Source organism: Schistocerca nitens, chromosome 1 (genome assembly GCF_023898315.1).
Source record: "Schistocerca nitens isolate TAMUIC-IGC-003100 chromosome 1, iqSchNite1.1, whole genome shotgun sequence".
In the NCBI taxonomy this organism is placed as follows: Eukaryota; Metazoa; Arthropoda; class Insecta; order Orthoptera; family Acrididae; genus Schistocerca; species Schistocerca nitens.
In genome coordinates this window covers 25883359-25899151 of record NC_064614.1, presented here as the reverse complement: position 1 = coordinate 25899151, position 15793 = coordinate 25883359, and the positions used below count along the sequence as shown (strand labels likewise).

General features: G+C 42.6%; 1 protein-coding gene across 1 annotated transcript in view; it reads left to right on the top strand.

Annotated features, from left to right (window-relative positions):
* Positions 1 to 15793, top strand: part of LOC126257762 (Down syndrome cell adhesion molecule-like protein Dscam2) — a 381956-nt gene that overhangs the window by 332232 nt on the left and 33931 nt on the right. Inside the window, exon 24 of the mRNA XM_049955588.1 lies at positions 2297 to 2482. Within this exon, the coding sequence (XP_049811545.1) occupies positions 2297 to 2482 (186 nt within the window). The remainder of the gene's footprint in view (positions 1 to 2296; positions 2483 to 15793) is intronic.

Below are 15793 nucleotides of genomic sequence, written 5' to 3'. Positions count from 1 at the left end.
CCATGTGATTTATCAACTGACCTGCCTACACTGTGATGCATTCTATGTGGGAATGACCAGCAACAAACTGTCCATTCGCATGAATGGACACAGGCAGACAGTGTTTGTTGGTAATGAGGATCACCCTGTGGCTAAACATGCCTTGGTGCATGGCCAGCACATCTTGGCACAGTGTTACACCGTCCGGGTTATCTGGATACTTCCCACCAACACCAACCTATCCGAACTCCGGAGATGGGAACTTGCTCTTCAATATATCCTCTCCTCCCGTTACCCACCGGGGCTCAATCTCCGCTAATTTCAAGTTGCCGCCACTCTTACGTCACCTGTCATTCAACATCATCTTTGCCTCTTCACTTCTGCCTCGACTGACATCTCTGCCCAAACTCTTTGTCTTTAAATATGTCTGCTTGTGTCTGTATATGTATGGATGGATATGTGTGTGTGTGCGAGTGTATACCTGTCCTTTTTTCCCCCTAAGGTAAGTCTTTCCGCTCCTGGGATTGGAATGACTCCTTATCCTCTCCCTTAAAACCCACATCCTTTCGTCTTTCCCTCTCCTTCCCCTCTTTCCTGATGAGGCAACAGTTTGTTGCGAAAGCTTGAATTTTGTGTGTGTGTTTGTGTTTGTTTGTGTGTCTATCGACCTGCCAGCACTTTCGTTCGGTAAGTCACATCATCTTTGTTTTTAGATATATTTTTCCCACGTGGAATGTTTCCCTCTATTATATTGATAAAGGAAATAGTCTGGCAGACATAGATCCGATGATCACAGGGGACAGAGACCTTTCATAATTACACTGTCTCCAAAGATTTTATGAAAAAGTCGGAGGGTCTGATACGCCATATGAGCAGTAGTATTTTAATCTTGTTAAAAATAAATGAGTGATGTCATTCTCATTCAGCATAGCAATAAATGGATAAATTATCTGGGAACAGTAGACATCCTAAGTGACAGTAGTATAAAAAAAGATAGGCTCTATAATCCATGCTCGTATTGTGGCAACCCATACTCCAAGTTTATCTACATGCAATGGCATTTCTCTTAACGTATGTGGATTTTTGGATGACCAAATTCGTGAGTTTTGGGAATTAATGTAGCCATATAGGTGAAACCAAGCCTCATCAGTAAAAAAGGTTTGATCTAAAACACTAGCTCTATGCTGGTTAACAAATCACTGAAACCATTCACAATACACTATTTGTTTTGCATGGTCTGTACAATGTAATTGTTGCACAGCAGTAAGTTTCTATGGATACATCCACATTCTTTGGTTATAGCTTTACATGCTGTCATACAAGAGACTTTAGCCTCTTTCAATAATCTCCTCACTAATTTTGTTGGACGCCACAACATGATCTCCAAAATGTCATTAAACTTCTGTTGTGTTAAACTTGTGGTCCTACTAGTTCATGGTGCATCATGAACTGAACCTGGCATCTGGAATTTGTGAATTAAATCATGCACGGTGTCATGACATTGACACCTTGAAGCAGGAAAACACAATCTAAATTACTGCCTCACATGCTCTGTAAAGTTTCCTGCTGCATGGAAAATCTCTTCCACTAAAAACGCTCTCTCTGTAATGGTAAGCATTCTCACTACACTCACCTTACACAAGAACTAGCCAATAACACAACTAACAGCTCCAACATAGACGAAACTCTACTACCCATACCCTACCACTGCAGGTCCACAAAACACTTGCAGGTGAGACTTGAATGTCTGCCAACATTTTGTGGCCCACAAGGTGAGACACATGAAGCTTGCTGCTGCAGAGAGACTTTTCTGATACATGGTATTAAAATTTCATATTGTTTGGTTGATAATTGAAAAAATTGTACTTTTTTTCAAGCTGTTAGCAAGTGTCAGTTTTTGCCATTGAAATGTTGAAAACAACTAAACTTCTGAAATTTAAAGTACCATAAAAATGGAAACAGAAAGAGATAAAATGCTAAAATTTGGTATGGTTCCTTATCTCCAGAGTGAGAACAAATAAGCCAAGTTTTATCCAAATCTGAGATGGTTGGTAGGATGACCTGGATGACTTCACTTGTAGTGACTTCATGGTGATTCAATTTTAGGAACAACATGAATAGCTGTAACTGTTTACAGCTCCCCTTCTCCAGTGGTTCTGTGACAAATTCTAATGTGGACAGCGTAGTTCCTTAGTCATATTGTGTTAAAATATGTTTCATTCCTCTCCTGAAAACTCTTTATTGACTTATTTTACTTCTCTTGTAAAAGTACATGTGCTCCCAGTTTAAAAATATAACATTTTACATTACTGTGCAGGTTATATACTGAATTATAAGCGGGACCATGGGAACTGGCAGTATGTTCAGCTGGATGCTGAAAAAAATTCTCACACTCTGGAGACTTTGCTCTGTGGGGCCACGTATCATGCATATATTGTAGCACACAATAGAGTTGGCGACAGCCAGCCAAGTGATACTGTCAGTACAAGTACCAAGGGCACAGGTGAGTAAACAGTTTGTATATCTATAGTTTAAAAATTTTTTCCATTATCTTTATGACCTTTCATGAGCAGTTGTATTTTAGTTATGTGCAAAATACAAGGCAATTTATTTGTGAGTTACAAATAAAAATGTGAGCTTTTGTGAGCTGCAGCACAGTGAAGGAATCAGCAGGAAACATTGAAATGTTAATTACATGATTTGTAATGACACAATTAAATGATTTAACTTTCAGATCATTAGACTGCATTACTGACCCAAAATTAGCATTTCTGAAGTACCAGTTGGCGTTGGTCAAACCTTTCGTTCATGGTATTGGTGTTATATGTGCTCCTTATGAACTGTGTCTCTCGTCCTTGTCTGCAGTTAATTGATAATTACTGAGAACACAGTTTCTGTGTGATAATATCCCACACATGTTCAGTGGTTCACTTGACAAGGTGCTTGGCCAATGGACATGCCAAGAAGGGAATAGTGCTGGAAAGGAAGTGAGTATACTCATGTGTTGTATACAACACATGGAAGTCTATTGTTTCCTTGGAACATAGCATCAGAGTGTTCTAAAGGGAAAGCCTGATTCTCAAACCTTAACAAATTCTATGATGTGCCAGCTGCTGCTGGAAATATTTGATTTGAAGCTGTTGAGATCACTATTCTCCTCACATCAACAAGTGCACTGTCAGTCTAGAGGTATCATGTGAAATGCTTGCTTGGACATCTCTTTAACCAAAACATATTTTGTTAGGGTTGTGGAGCTGCAGAAATCACTATGTAGGGTATTACTAAATTGCAATACAGTCTCAACAACACATGTGTACACAAATGCAGCCAGAATGACAAACAGCCACCCTCTCATGCTCCCTCCCCCCCCCTCCCCCCCCCATTCCCAAAAAAATTCCTTGTTCATTCAGTACCACATAATAGGCAATATACTAAAATTTTGTAGTGATAAAATATTTTAAATGTATTATTTTTATTACTTACATGCTGCCCAGAGTTTGACACTTTTCTGGTGATTCTTTCATTACACTTCCACTTTAAGGCCTTGCAAGATTGTCAACTAGTTAGGTGGCTACATCGGTACCTCCACCCATCAAACCTACCAACCACCAACAATACCTCCACTTCAACAGCTGCCCCCCATTCCATACCAAGAAGTCCATTCCATACAGCCATGTGGAGTGGTCATGCAGTTTGAGGCACCATGTCACAGACTGTGCGGCTCCTCCCGTCAGAGGTTTAAGTCCTCCCTTGCGCATGGGTGTCTGTGTTGCTCTTAGCATAAGTTAGTTTAAGTAATGTGTAAGTCCAGGGACTGATGATCTCAGCAGTTTTGTCCTTTAGGAATTCACACACATTTGAATGTCTTCCATCTAGTCTAGCCACCCTTGCCCCCTTCATCTGTAGTGACGAGTGATCCATCTTGAAATATACCAAGGGTCTCAGTGAGGCCTTCACATGGCATACTTAGCCTTCCAACCTTGTACAAAAACAGATCTCCTGGTCCTTACCTCTCCAGTGACCCACCACCTCGCAAAGTCCCACTGCCCGGCCAAAGAGGAGCATTCCCCTTGTGACTCAGTAACACCCAGGACTGGAGCAACTGAATCACATTCTCTGTCAGCATTCTGATGACCTCATGTCATGCCCTGAAATGAGGGATGTCCTACCAACTATTCTTCCCACCCCTCACACATTGGTATTCCGCTGCCCACCGAACCTACACAGTATCCTCATCCATTCCTGACAACCCCTGCTTATAACCACTTGACTTATGGCTCATATCCCTGTGATAGACCTAGAAGCAAGACCTGTTCCATACATCCTCCCGCTACCACCCACTCCAGTCTGGTCACAAGCATCATGGGTCAGTCCATTTCAAACCAATAAAAACAAAATTTGTTGTTTAACATTTTTTATTTTCCTGATTTTTAATCATGATTTCCCTGTGGGTAGACAGTTACAAAACATGGTTGGAATAAATTGTATAAGCCATTTTTTTTCTGCCAGCTGTTTTTAAAGTGTCAGTTGGGCAAATTTGTATGGCAAATGTGGTTTGTGGAAAGTTTAATTGCAAAGTTATTTTAAAAGATATCAGAATAATTTAAAGATCAGCTTATTCAAAATGAAATGAACTTCAGGCATAATTTTTTTTAAATTTTTCTATCATGCAAGAGAGTCAGTCAAACTCTTTCTGTAAATACTCAGGAAAAATTTATCAACTGATACTATTTAAGACCACAAATTTTTAAGAAGGATGAGAGAATCTAATAATATGTTATTTAGTTGTTGAGTACTTACTTAACTTCCTGCAGTATAAGTTTTAGTCATGAGAATGCTCTCCTGTTTTTTTCTAGAGCTTTTCAACAATGGCCAAAAATCTTTTGTCAGTTTTCACAGATCATTATCTAAAAACAAACTGAATGAAAACAAGTGAAAATTGTGCAGAATGTTCCTTGTACTCATAGGAATAGCTCACAAAAAATTATGGCTGAGACTCATCTACATTGAGAGTAATAGAGCAGTAATTTCAATAAAAATGCAACTCTTCTACACACTCGTTCAGTGCTAAGTTAGCAAACAAGGGCTTGAAATCAATACAGTTGACATTGGTCGAATGATGTTTAATAAATACAATAAATGATGAAATTTTTATACTGTTAAATAACAATGCCCAAGTCAGTGAAAGTTTTGCAAGTGTAGACTTGAACTCTCCCACCTTCAATTGTTCTGAAGAATAACGGCTTGTTCAAGTATTAAGTATGAATGGTTTTGTGGGTGTACTAATAGGTGAACAGTGCCATAAACAACACTACAAGAAAGAAGTGCCCCAACAATTAATAAGGGTTAGTGACTTGTCAGTAGAAGAACAATGTCTGGTAAAATTAAGATTTCAAAAGAAATTACTAATATTTGCCATTACCATAAAGATAAATATTTAGACAAATACAACTACATTTTTGGGAAAAAATGTTGTGATGCATTTGGTACTCACAAGGGGAAAAAGACAACATGGTTTATGTAAAATACTAGTTAAACACCTTTACAAGAGTAAAAATGTGGATATTAACCAAATTCCTGGACGTGCTGTATGTCCAACTTGTGCATCAAGAATATATGTAGAAAAACCAGTTAAAGAAGCAGCAAATAGTGTTGAAAAATAGCGTGAATTTCTTACTGGCCTTTTGAATTAGTTGAGCATAATCCTTTGCATCAAGCAGAATCCATTCGTGAAACTTTTGAAGTATCTTCTTTTTGTAAAATAACAAAGCTTAACACAGAACAGTGACTGTTAGTTTTACAAAGAAAAACTGATAAAATTACAAGCACAGTCAGCGAAAATTGCAAGAATCTCTGCACAATGACTTCAATGCTCAGAATCAAAATAATACAAAAAATATACAAAGTGAGTATGATATACTTAGTGCCAAAATGAGAGTAAAATTCCAAGTTGTAGTAAAGCTGATAAAATTAAGATAATTAGCATCTTGCCACAATCATGGTCAGAAAAAAAGACAAGTTGCCAACAACATAAGTGAAGTTTTTATTAATTGTGTGTTTTACTAGAATGATGAAAAATAACTACTTATGTCCTGGTGAAAAGGAGTGTGTTTCAGATGTGATTAACAATGTTAAGGTGCAGAAGCAGAAAAAGTTAGTTCTTCTCTCACTGAATGAGCATTACTGCTTCTATAAGCAGAAATACCCAAATCACAGAATTTGGTGCTCTATGTCTTGCATTCTATGACAAAGTTGTGCATTCTTCCAGGTTCATCAGGAACTCTGAGAGTATGCGTTTGCAAGCATCATCAGAATATGAAGCTTGTGATAGAAGCAGCAAAGCTTAGTGTGAATTATAATGACTCGATAGATTTCATGGTATTGTGACATTAACAATGAAAAATACATGCTTAACACCTGTGCATAATGTACCGCACCATGTAGAGTACTTGATGTCTTTAAAAAGGAGCTTGATATCTTGCCTGTCAAAGTAATTTTCAAACAATGGGTACAAACTGATATAGCTGAACTCATTAGACAAGTGATGCCCAGTTACCTAGTTGGTTAGTTAGTTAGTTATGTATTCCATTGATCAATCTCATGGAAACTGTTATGATGTGGAATATGTCAAGTGCATAAGAAATGCACACACGAATCATGACTGCTACCTAGAAGCAGAATTCTTCTTGTCCTATTCTGATTTGATCCCGACCTGTCTTTTTTCTTTAAGGTAATATTCTGCTTCAACCTACATTCAACTGGATTTGGATGAGGCCCTTCCTCCACTACTTCAGATAGCAAGCCAAACTGATTTAATAACTGAATTTCTGAAGTTTTTTCAACAGTTTCCCTTTCTCGCCCTTTGCTTGCTACCTTTTCACAGCACTCGTCTTTTTTTTACATTCTCTTGTTCATAAGCTGGTGCTTTTAAAATACTATCACTTTATTTCAAAAGCTTGAGCCCAATATTTCAAGGAAATGAAAGAAAACCTGAAGGAAACCCTCTGTTGAGTGATTGGTGGATTTGCAGGGAACTATATGTTTAGAGTACAGGATGATGTTCAGAGTTTTCACTGGCCTAATACACAAGTGACACTGCATCTGTTTGTCATATACTTTAAAAAGGAAGACAAAGTATGTTGCAAATCTATTTGTGTCATTAGTGATTACCTTGATCATAATACCATGACTGTACACATTTCATCAAGTCATTAGAGAAATTAAGAATATCATACGTAATGTTGAAATGGTAATTTACTTTAGCAATGGTGCATTCAGCCAGTACGAAGATAAGAAAAATTTCATTGAAGTTTGCCAGCACTAAAATGATTTTGGTTTATAGTAGAGTGGAATTTCTTGTGATGGGATAGGCAGAACAACGAAATGAAAAGTTACACGAGCTGCCCTTCAAAGACTTACAAAGAACAGATCCTGACTTCACGAGATATAGTCAAACACTGTTGACAAAATATTACTGGATTTAAATATATGATTGTTTCTTCACCTGAAATTGAATAAATCAAAGCAAAACTGACTGAGAGATTTGAATGTTGTCTACCAGTTAAGGGAACAAGAAGCTATCACAAGATGTGTCCCCATAAGTGACAATCAAATAAGATGTTTTGTTGCTTCCAAAGGCTCAAATTTTGATGATCTTCAAACTTTATTACTTTTACAAACATATCATCTTCAATTAGTAGTGACTGTGTTGTTTGTATGTGTGATAAGAAGTGGTGGCTTGTAAAAATTGAAGACCAAAGTGAAGATAACCGTGATGTTTTGGTGGATTTATTTCACCCTTCTGGACCAAATATTGCCTTTCAACTTTCCAAAGTGATACTGCTTTGATGCCTGTAAAGAAAATAGTATGAAAAGCGACTCCATTGGAACTTAAAACGCTGTCTGTTAGAACATACAACATAACTGATAAACTATGCAGTGAAATATCATGTTTGTTTAACTCTGTAATGAAGATTGCAGTTGGCTAGTAGTTACAACTAAAGTTTGAATCTAAATACTGAGATAAACATTATTGTGGGTACACTGTACGCTAGGGTAGTGCAGCAAATGTAGCAGTAAGTTAAGTTTAAAAATTAGAACTCTTACCTACTGTTATTGTTGTGTCGATTCCCTAAGGTCTCGACACAATGAGTGGCTAGGTGCACGCGAAACTAACGCAGACGGGCGTAAATTCTGAAACAGGAGACTGGAAGAAAACTATAAAGAAAAGAAGAGAGATTTTAATATACTTAACTTTAATGTAGTCTTGTTCTTGTTGAAATACATCTCTTGCATAGTAGTAAGCAATTAGCAATGATACACATGGCGCCTTGCTAGGTAGTAGCGATGGACTAGCTGAAGGCTATTTAATCTGTCTCTCGGCAAATGAGAGGAATACTTGGTAGGTCTAGTCGCAAGCTATGTCGTCTGTACAACTGGGGCGAGGTCATGTCCGTGTCTTGTGACCTGCCCTGTGGTGGCGCTACGTTTGCGAATACACAGTGGCGACACGCGGGTCCGACATGTACTACAGGACCGCGGCCGATTTAAGTTACCACCTAGCAAGTGTGGTGTCTAGCGGTGACACCACATTCCTCCCCCGCAAATCGGCGAACGGTCGTGAGATAAGGCTTCCGCCCGCCGTGGGGAGGACCCCATGTTGACGTATGCGATGAGGTGGGGAGCCTAACAACAGGCGAGGCTGTGCCACCCGCACCCGGCCATTCGGTCCGAGGGGAGCTAGGAAACGCCTGCAAACCTAGTCCAGGGTGCACGTCAACATGAGGTGTTTGCGCACGTAATGATATAAGAGGAGCCGCGGGGTCGACCTCCATGTGGTCGGAGCACCCGACGGGCGAAGACGACATCTGGTCCGGAGCGGGCAAGAGGTCCATGGCGGAGGACGGCTGGTCACGGGAAGCAAGCGGCGGCGCGTGACCCAGGGAGGCGCGAGGCGGCTGCAGCGAAGCGTCCGCTGCTGGCGGCGCCGGCGGCGGCTGCGGCGGCGCGACGCCATGAGGCAAAATGGAAGGCATCGTCGGTAACACCTGGGGATGAGGCGAGCCAGTAGATGGGTCCCCAGGGCGCTGACCCGACGGCTCCGTCGCTGAAAGCAGACGGGGAGCGGCAGAACCCAGGCGACGACAGAGGCGCAGCTGATTGAGATGCCGACGCACCTCACCAGAGGCCCCCAAAACCAAATACATCGCGCGGCCGAGGCAGCGAAGAATGCGCCCTGCGAGCCAACGCTGTGAACCGCGATAGTTGCGATAATAGACAACGTCGCCAGGAGCAAAAGCAGGAGTCTGCCGCTGCACAGGAACCTGATGTGGCGGATGCAGCAAAGACATCAGAGTTCGATGAGTGCGACCATGGAGCAACTCAGCCGGCGAGCGACCATCGCGGGGCTGAGAGCGATATGAGGACAAAAAGAGCAACAAAGCGTCCTCCCGAGAATGCGACTCTTTCAACTTCAACATCTGCGACTTGAAAGTCCGGACCAATCGTTCCGCGGCACCGTTTGACTGAGGCGAAAACGGCGCGGATGTCAGATGTTGAATACCATTGGCCGTGCAGAATGACTGAAATTCTGCGGACATGAATTGTGGGCCATTGTCGGAAACAATAGTCTGCGGAAGACCTTCAATGCAAAAGATAGCAGACAAGGCTTGGACGGTGGCAGAAGACGTCGTGGAAGACATCCGGACAACAAAAGGAAAATTACTGAAAGCATCGACCACAACCAACCATCGAGCATTCCAGAATGGACCAGCAAAATCGATGTGCAAGCGTTGCCAAGGGGAAGTGGCTTTCGGCCATGCAAAGAATTTCCGCGGCGGTGCGGATTGTTGTTCTGCACACGCCACGCAAGAGGAGCACATATTCGTAATCGCAGCATCGATTCCGAACCAAGTACAGTGCTGACGAGCAAGTTGTTTCGTGCGCACTATACCCCAATGTCCTTGGTGAAGAAGCTTTAAGACAGAGGACTGTAACGAACGTGGGACCACGACTCGGGATTGATCATTATCGGAACGCAACAACAAAACACCACGTCGGACAAAAAGTCTCTCCTTGTGAGCAAAAAAACGGCGAACCAAAGGATCCTCGATCCGTGACTTTGACAAGGGCCATTGCGTAGCAACAAAACGCAAAACGGAAGCAAGGACAGGGTCAGCAGCTGTGGCAGTAGCTACACGACGAAAATCAATCGGAAACGATGCGACCACGTCATCGGCTTCCGAATCAATGAACATGCAAGCAAGTTCGGAAGAATCGAATGCTTTATCCTCAGCAACAGGCAAACGGGACAACGCATCAGCGTTTCCGTGCTTAGCAGTGGACCGATACAAGATATCGTAGCGGTACTGCGAGAGAAAAAGAGACCAGCGAATGAATTTCTGCGCTGTACGTGGAGGTACAGGCTTGTTTGGATGAAAAAGTGATGTCAAAGGTTTGTGGTCCGTGATGATTGTAAAGTGACGACCATACAAGAAATCGTGAAACTTTGTTACACCAAACACAAGAGCCAAAGCTTCCTTCTCTATTTGGGAATAATTTCTTTGCGCAGATGAGAGCAATTTGGACGCAAAGGCAATAGGGCGATCATGCGAGCCATCTTTGAGTGCAAGCACAGCACCGATCCCGAAATCCGATGCATCGACCATCAACAAAAGGGGTTTTCGGGGATCGAATGGCGTAAGGCAAGTATTTGAAAGTAACGCCGATTTCAACTGGCGAAAGGCGCGTTCGCATTCCGTCGTCCAGACGAACGGAACACCTTTACGGCGTAAGCGATGAAGCGGAGCTGAAATGGAAGAAGCATTGCGCACAAACTTTGAATAATAATTTACCTTACCCAGCACACTCTGTAGCTGTTTTATGTTCTGCGGTGACGGCAAGTCCTGAATGGCACGAAGGTGCTCTGGACTCGGATGTATACCTTGGGCGTTAAGGACATGGCCCAGGTACGGTAAGTCACGAGCAAAAAACACACATTTGTCCTTCCTCAAGCGAAGACCATTCTGACGCAAGACCTGAAAGAAGGTCCGGAGATTCTGCAAATGTTCGGCTTCTGTCTTTCCTGAGATCACAATATCGTCCAGATAGTTCGCAGCCGTAGGGACCGACGCACAAATAGTTTGTAAATATTGCTGAAATAAAGCAGGGGCGGATGCACACCCGAATGGCAGTCTTTTGAAGCGATACAAGCCAAGATGCGTGTTAACCACTAAGACGCGCTGGGATTCTTCGTCCACAGGTATTTGCAAGTACGCATCTGCTAGGTCCAATTTTGAAAAATATTTTTCCCGGGCACAGTTTGTCAAAAAGATCTTCCGGGCGGGGCAAAGGAAAAGTAGCAGTCACAAGTTGTGGATTCACAGTTGCCTTGAAGTCCACGCAAAGTCTCAATTTTCCGGAAGGTTTTGGCAAAATTACTAAGGGTGAGGCCCAAAGAGAAGCCTGCACACGTTCAATGACACCTTGAGATTCTAAATCGTGCAATGTTCTTGCGACCTCATCACGCAATGCGTGGGGAACATTGCGCGCTCTGAAAAATTTCGGGTGCGCGTTGTCTTTCAGTTCCAAATGCGCTTCATAGTTCTTAGCGCAACCAAGGCCCGGTGCAAAAATGTCTGCAAATTCTTCACAAAGACTAGAAACACTGGCGGAAGGCACAGTCTGATTCACTGATAGGACCTGATTTACAATAGACATATTAAACAATTGAAACAAATCTAAACCAAACAAGTTCACTGCACTAGAGGAACGAAGAACATAAAATGACACAAGTTTTGTCTGTCCCTTGTATGTTGCAAGAAGGCTGCACTGTCCTAACACAGGTATATGCTGTCCTGAGTAACTAGTTAACGTAACATTTGCGGCACGCAATGGCGGGGCGCCCAGTTGTTTGTACGTGTCGTGATTGAGCAATGAAACAGCAGCTCCGGTATCGAGCTGGAATGGGATCACTTTTCCTACAAAGTCTAAGTCCACAAAAAGTTTATTGTCTTGTTGACGACAAGAGCGACTGTCTCGTGCAATTTGAACGGAGACAGGTACAGAAGCACTTGCGACTTTACGGGATTTCCGGCGACGTCGACGCACACTTTGGGTGGGACGAACACAGTCACTGTTAGCTAAAGTGTCACTGGACGGGTGGGAATGAACTACATGAATGTCCATGGGCGAAGGTCCACGAGCCGGATTGTCCTGGGTTCGATTCCGGCGCGAAGCAAAGGGCCTGGAATTTGTGTGATTGTCTGATCTGAACTTTTTCTGGCAAACACTTTGTACATGTCCTTTCTTGTGACAGTAAAAGCAAATAGCTTGGCGTGACGGGCAATTTTCACGCGAATGTCTAGTTGCACACCGCGGGCAAGATTTCACTGCATTTGCTTGCGGACGCGGCGCACGTGGTTGCAAGCTAGGCTGCCGCTGCGAAGTCGGGCGCGAGGGCCGCTTAGCGTCCCGTGCAGCGGGCCCGGCGGGCCGATTAATGTGACACACTGCTGGCGAAGTTTCAAATGATTCCTGAGCAAAGTCAAGTGTGTCTTGCCTGTCCAATATGTCTATCACATGTTGCAGGGAGGGATTAACGAGTTTCAAAATCTGTTCCCGTATGCGAACATCAGAAACGTTCTGTGCAATTGCATCACGCACCATAGTATCTGAATATGGGAGGCCACATTCACAGGCAAACGCGCAGTCTCTAGTAAGGCCTTGCAAAGTTGCTACCCACTCCCTATTAGTCTGACCGGCCGTACGTTTTGTACGAAAAAACGTATACCGTTTGGCAACTACATTTACTGTTTCTTTGAAATAGGCATCTAAAGCCGACAAAATTTCCTCGTAGGTCAGAGTTGCTACGTCGCGTCGGGGAAACAATTTCACTATCACCCGGTAGGTAGACACACCGACACAAGAAAGCAAAAACGGCTGCCGCTCTTTACCTTGAATTCCATAAGCAGTGAGGTGGAAGTTGAACTGATCGGCCCACTCAGTCCAGCTTTCGGTTGTGGCCTCAAAGGGCCTAAATGGCGGTGCGACAGCGTTGTGTGGCTGCGGTAGCGATGAAGCGGCTGCCGCCGCATCGGTTTGCAGCGCACGTTGACCCTGGACGAGCTGTCCAAGGGCTTCCAATAACGCCTGCGTCTGCTGATTCTGCAAGCGAAAAAATTCGGACAGTACATCTGGAGAATGCGGCGAAGCCATGACACAAGCAAATTAGAGCAAATATAACACAAAGACTGCAACGTGGGCGCGGCATCCCATCCTCGTCGCCAAAATATTGTTGTGTCGATTCCCTAAGGTCTCGACACAATGAGTGGCTAGGTGCACGCGAAACTAACGCAGACGGGCGTAAATTCTGAAACAGGAGACTGGAAGAAAACTATAAAGAAAAGAAGAGAGATTTTAATATACTTAACTTTAATGTAGTCTTGTTCTTGTTGAAATACATCTCTTGCATAGTAGTAAGCAATTAGCAATGATACACATGGCGCCTTGCTAGGTAGTAGCGATGGACTAGCTGAAGGCTATTTAATCTGTCTCTCGGCAAATGAGAGGAATACTTGGTAGGTCTAGTCGCAAGCTATGTCGTCCGTACAACTGGGGCGAGGTCATGTCCGTGTCTTGTGACCTGCCCTGTGGTGGCGCTACGTTTGCGAATACACAGTGGCGACACGCGGGTCCGACATGTACTACAGGACCGCGGCCGATTTAAGTTACCACCTAGCAAGTGTGGTGTCTAGCGGTGACACCACAGTTATCACTGCATATTGCTACTTAACAATAGAAATATTTCATCATTTAATGCATGCAATGATTTAAACATCATTCGACCAGTGTCAGCTGTATTGATCTGAAGTCCTTGTTTGCTAACTTGGCACCGAATGAGCATGTAGAAGGGTTGCTTTTTTACTGAAATTCACTGCTCTGTTACTCTCAGTGTAGATGGGTCTCAGCAATCATTTTTTGTGAGCTATTCCTGTGAGTTCTGCATAATTTTTACTTGTTTTCATTCAGTCCGATTTTAGACATTGACCTGTGAAAACTGACAAAAGGTTTTTGGCCATTGTTGAAAAGCTCTAGAAAAAACAGAAGGATACTCTCAGGACTAAAACTTATACTGCAGGTAGTTATGTAAGTGCTATACGTGCCTTAAGTTCATTTCATACTGAATATGCTGATCTTTAAATTATTCTGATACCTTTTAAAATAACTTGACAATTAAACTTTCCGCAAACCACATTTTCCATAAAAAATTTGCTCAACTGGCATTTTAAAAACAGCTGGCAGAAAAAATATGGCTTATAAAATTTATTCCAACTGTGTTTTGTGACTGTCTACCTATAGGGCACACATGATGATAAAAAAAATCAGGAAAATAAAAAATGTTGAGCAACATTGCCTGGGTGACCTGAAATGGATTGACCCTCACCTATCCCATCAAAGGCAGGGCTACCCGTAAAACCAGTCATGTGATCTATCAGCTAAGCTGCAACCACTGTGCTGCATTCAATGTGGGCATAACAACCAACAATCTGTCTGTCTGTATGATAAACTGTGGCCAACAAACAGATGGACCAACCCATTGCTGAGCATGCTACTCAACACAGCATTCTTCATTTCAATGACTGCTTCACTGCTTGTGACATTTGGATCCTTCCCACCAACTCCAGCTTTTCTGAACTGCATGGATGGGAACTCTGCCTGCAGTATATCACACTTTTCTGTAACCCTCCTGGTCTTATCATTCATTAGTCATTGCCTGTCACTCACCTTTCCCCTTCCCTGATCCCACTCTACAGTCTTCTATTCCACAAGTGCACCCACAGTCTTTTTACTTCTCTCCTTTTCTTACCACTCCGCCCCCCACCATCTAACCTGTTGATTGACCTAGCTGTTCTAGCCTCAATTCACCTCATTCCTGTATGTTCTCACAAGCAGCAGTTTTCTGTCCCCCATCCCTATCTTACTATCCCTCTCCCTCTCTGCCCCAACCTCCTCCTTACACCCAACAACCGGCTACTCCTCCCGTCATGTTCTGCTGCTCACAGTCTGGCCTCAGCAGCCAGAGGCTGTGGTCATGTGTGTGTGGGTTGCGTTTGCGTGAGTGGGAGTGTTAGTTTTGGTATTCCCAATGAAGGCCTTATTGACCAAAAGCTCAGTTCCTGACAGTCTTTATGTTGTGACTGTATGCGGCTCAGCATCTCTGCTGGATGATGAGTAGCAACTATCCTTTTCATAATATTGCTGCATTCCATACTGGATTTTCCATTGTTTTATTTTATCATCTAGTTAGTAATTTGCAAGTTTTAAGGACTGAATTGGAACTGTCTACGAGTTATGTGGAAACTCAATTGATTTCCAAAATTAATATAGTTCCCCGTGTATCAAACTCAGTTTGAGTTTCACAGATTATGTCATTGGAGACATAACGTGACATGATGAGACGAAATAGGAGTTAAATGTAACAAACTGAATTTGTAAACATAAGAATTTATAATTGTGAAACTGCTCTAACAGACATCTCGGAGTAGCAGGCACCTCTGAATTATGTATGCTTTAAAATTCCTTGTCAGAAACATCAGGGCCAGTTCAAGGCCCAAAAAACACAAGCTGCTGCTTGGAGAATCAAGGTAAGAGGGGTGCCAAAGATGCCGTGACTGTAAGATTTCTGTACAGGATATACCATAATTAGTAGTGGTTGCCTGGGATGTTAAGCTGTCATGCATGCCCAAGTGCAATATTTGTATACAGTGCATATCACAGTTAGCTCCAAAAACTGACACAGGTAGAAGTGGAAGTG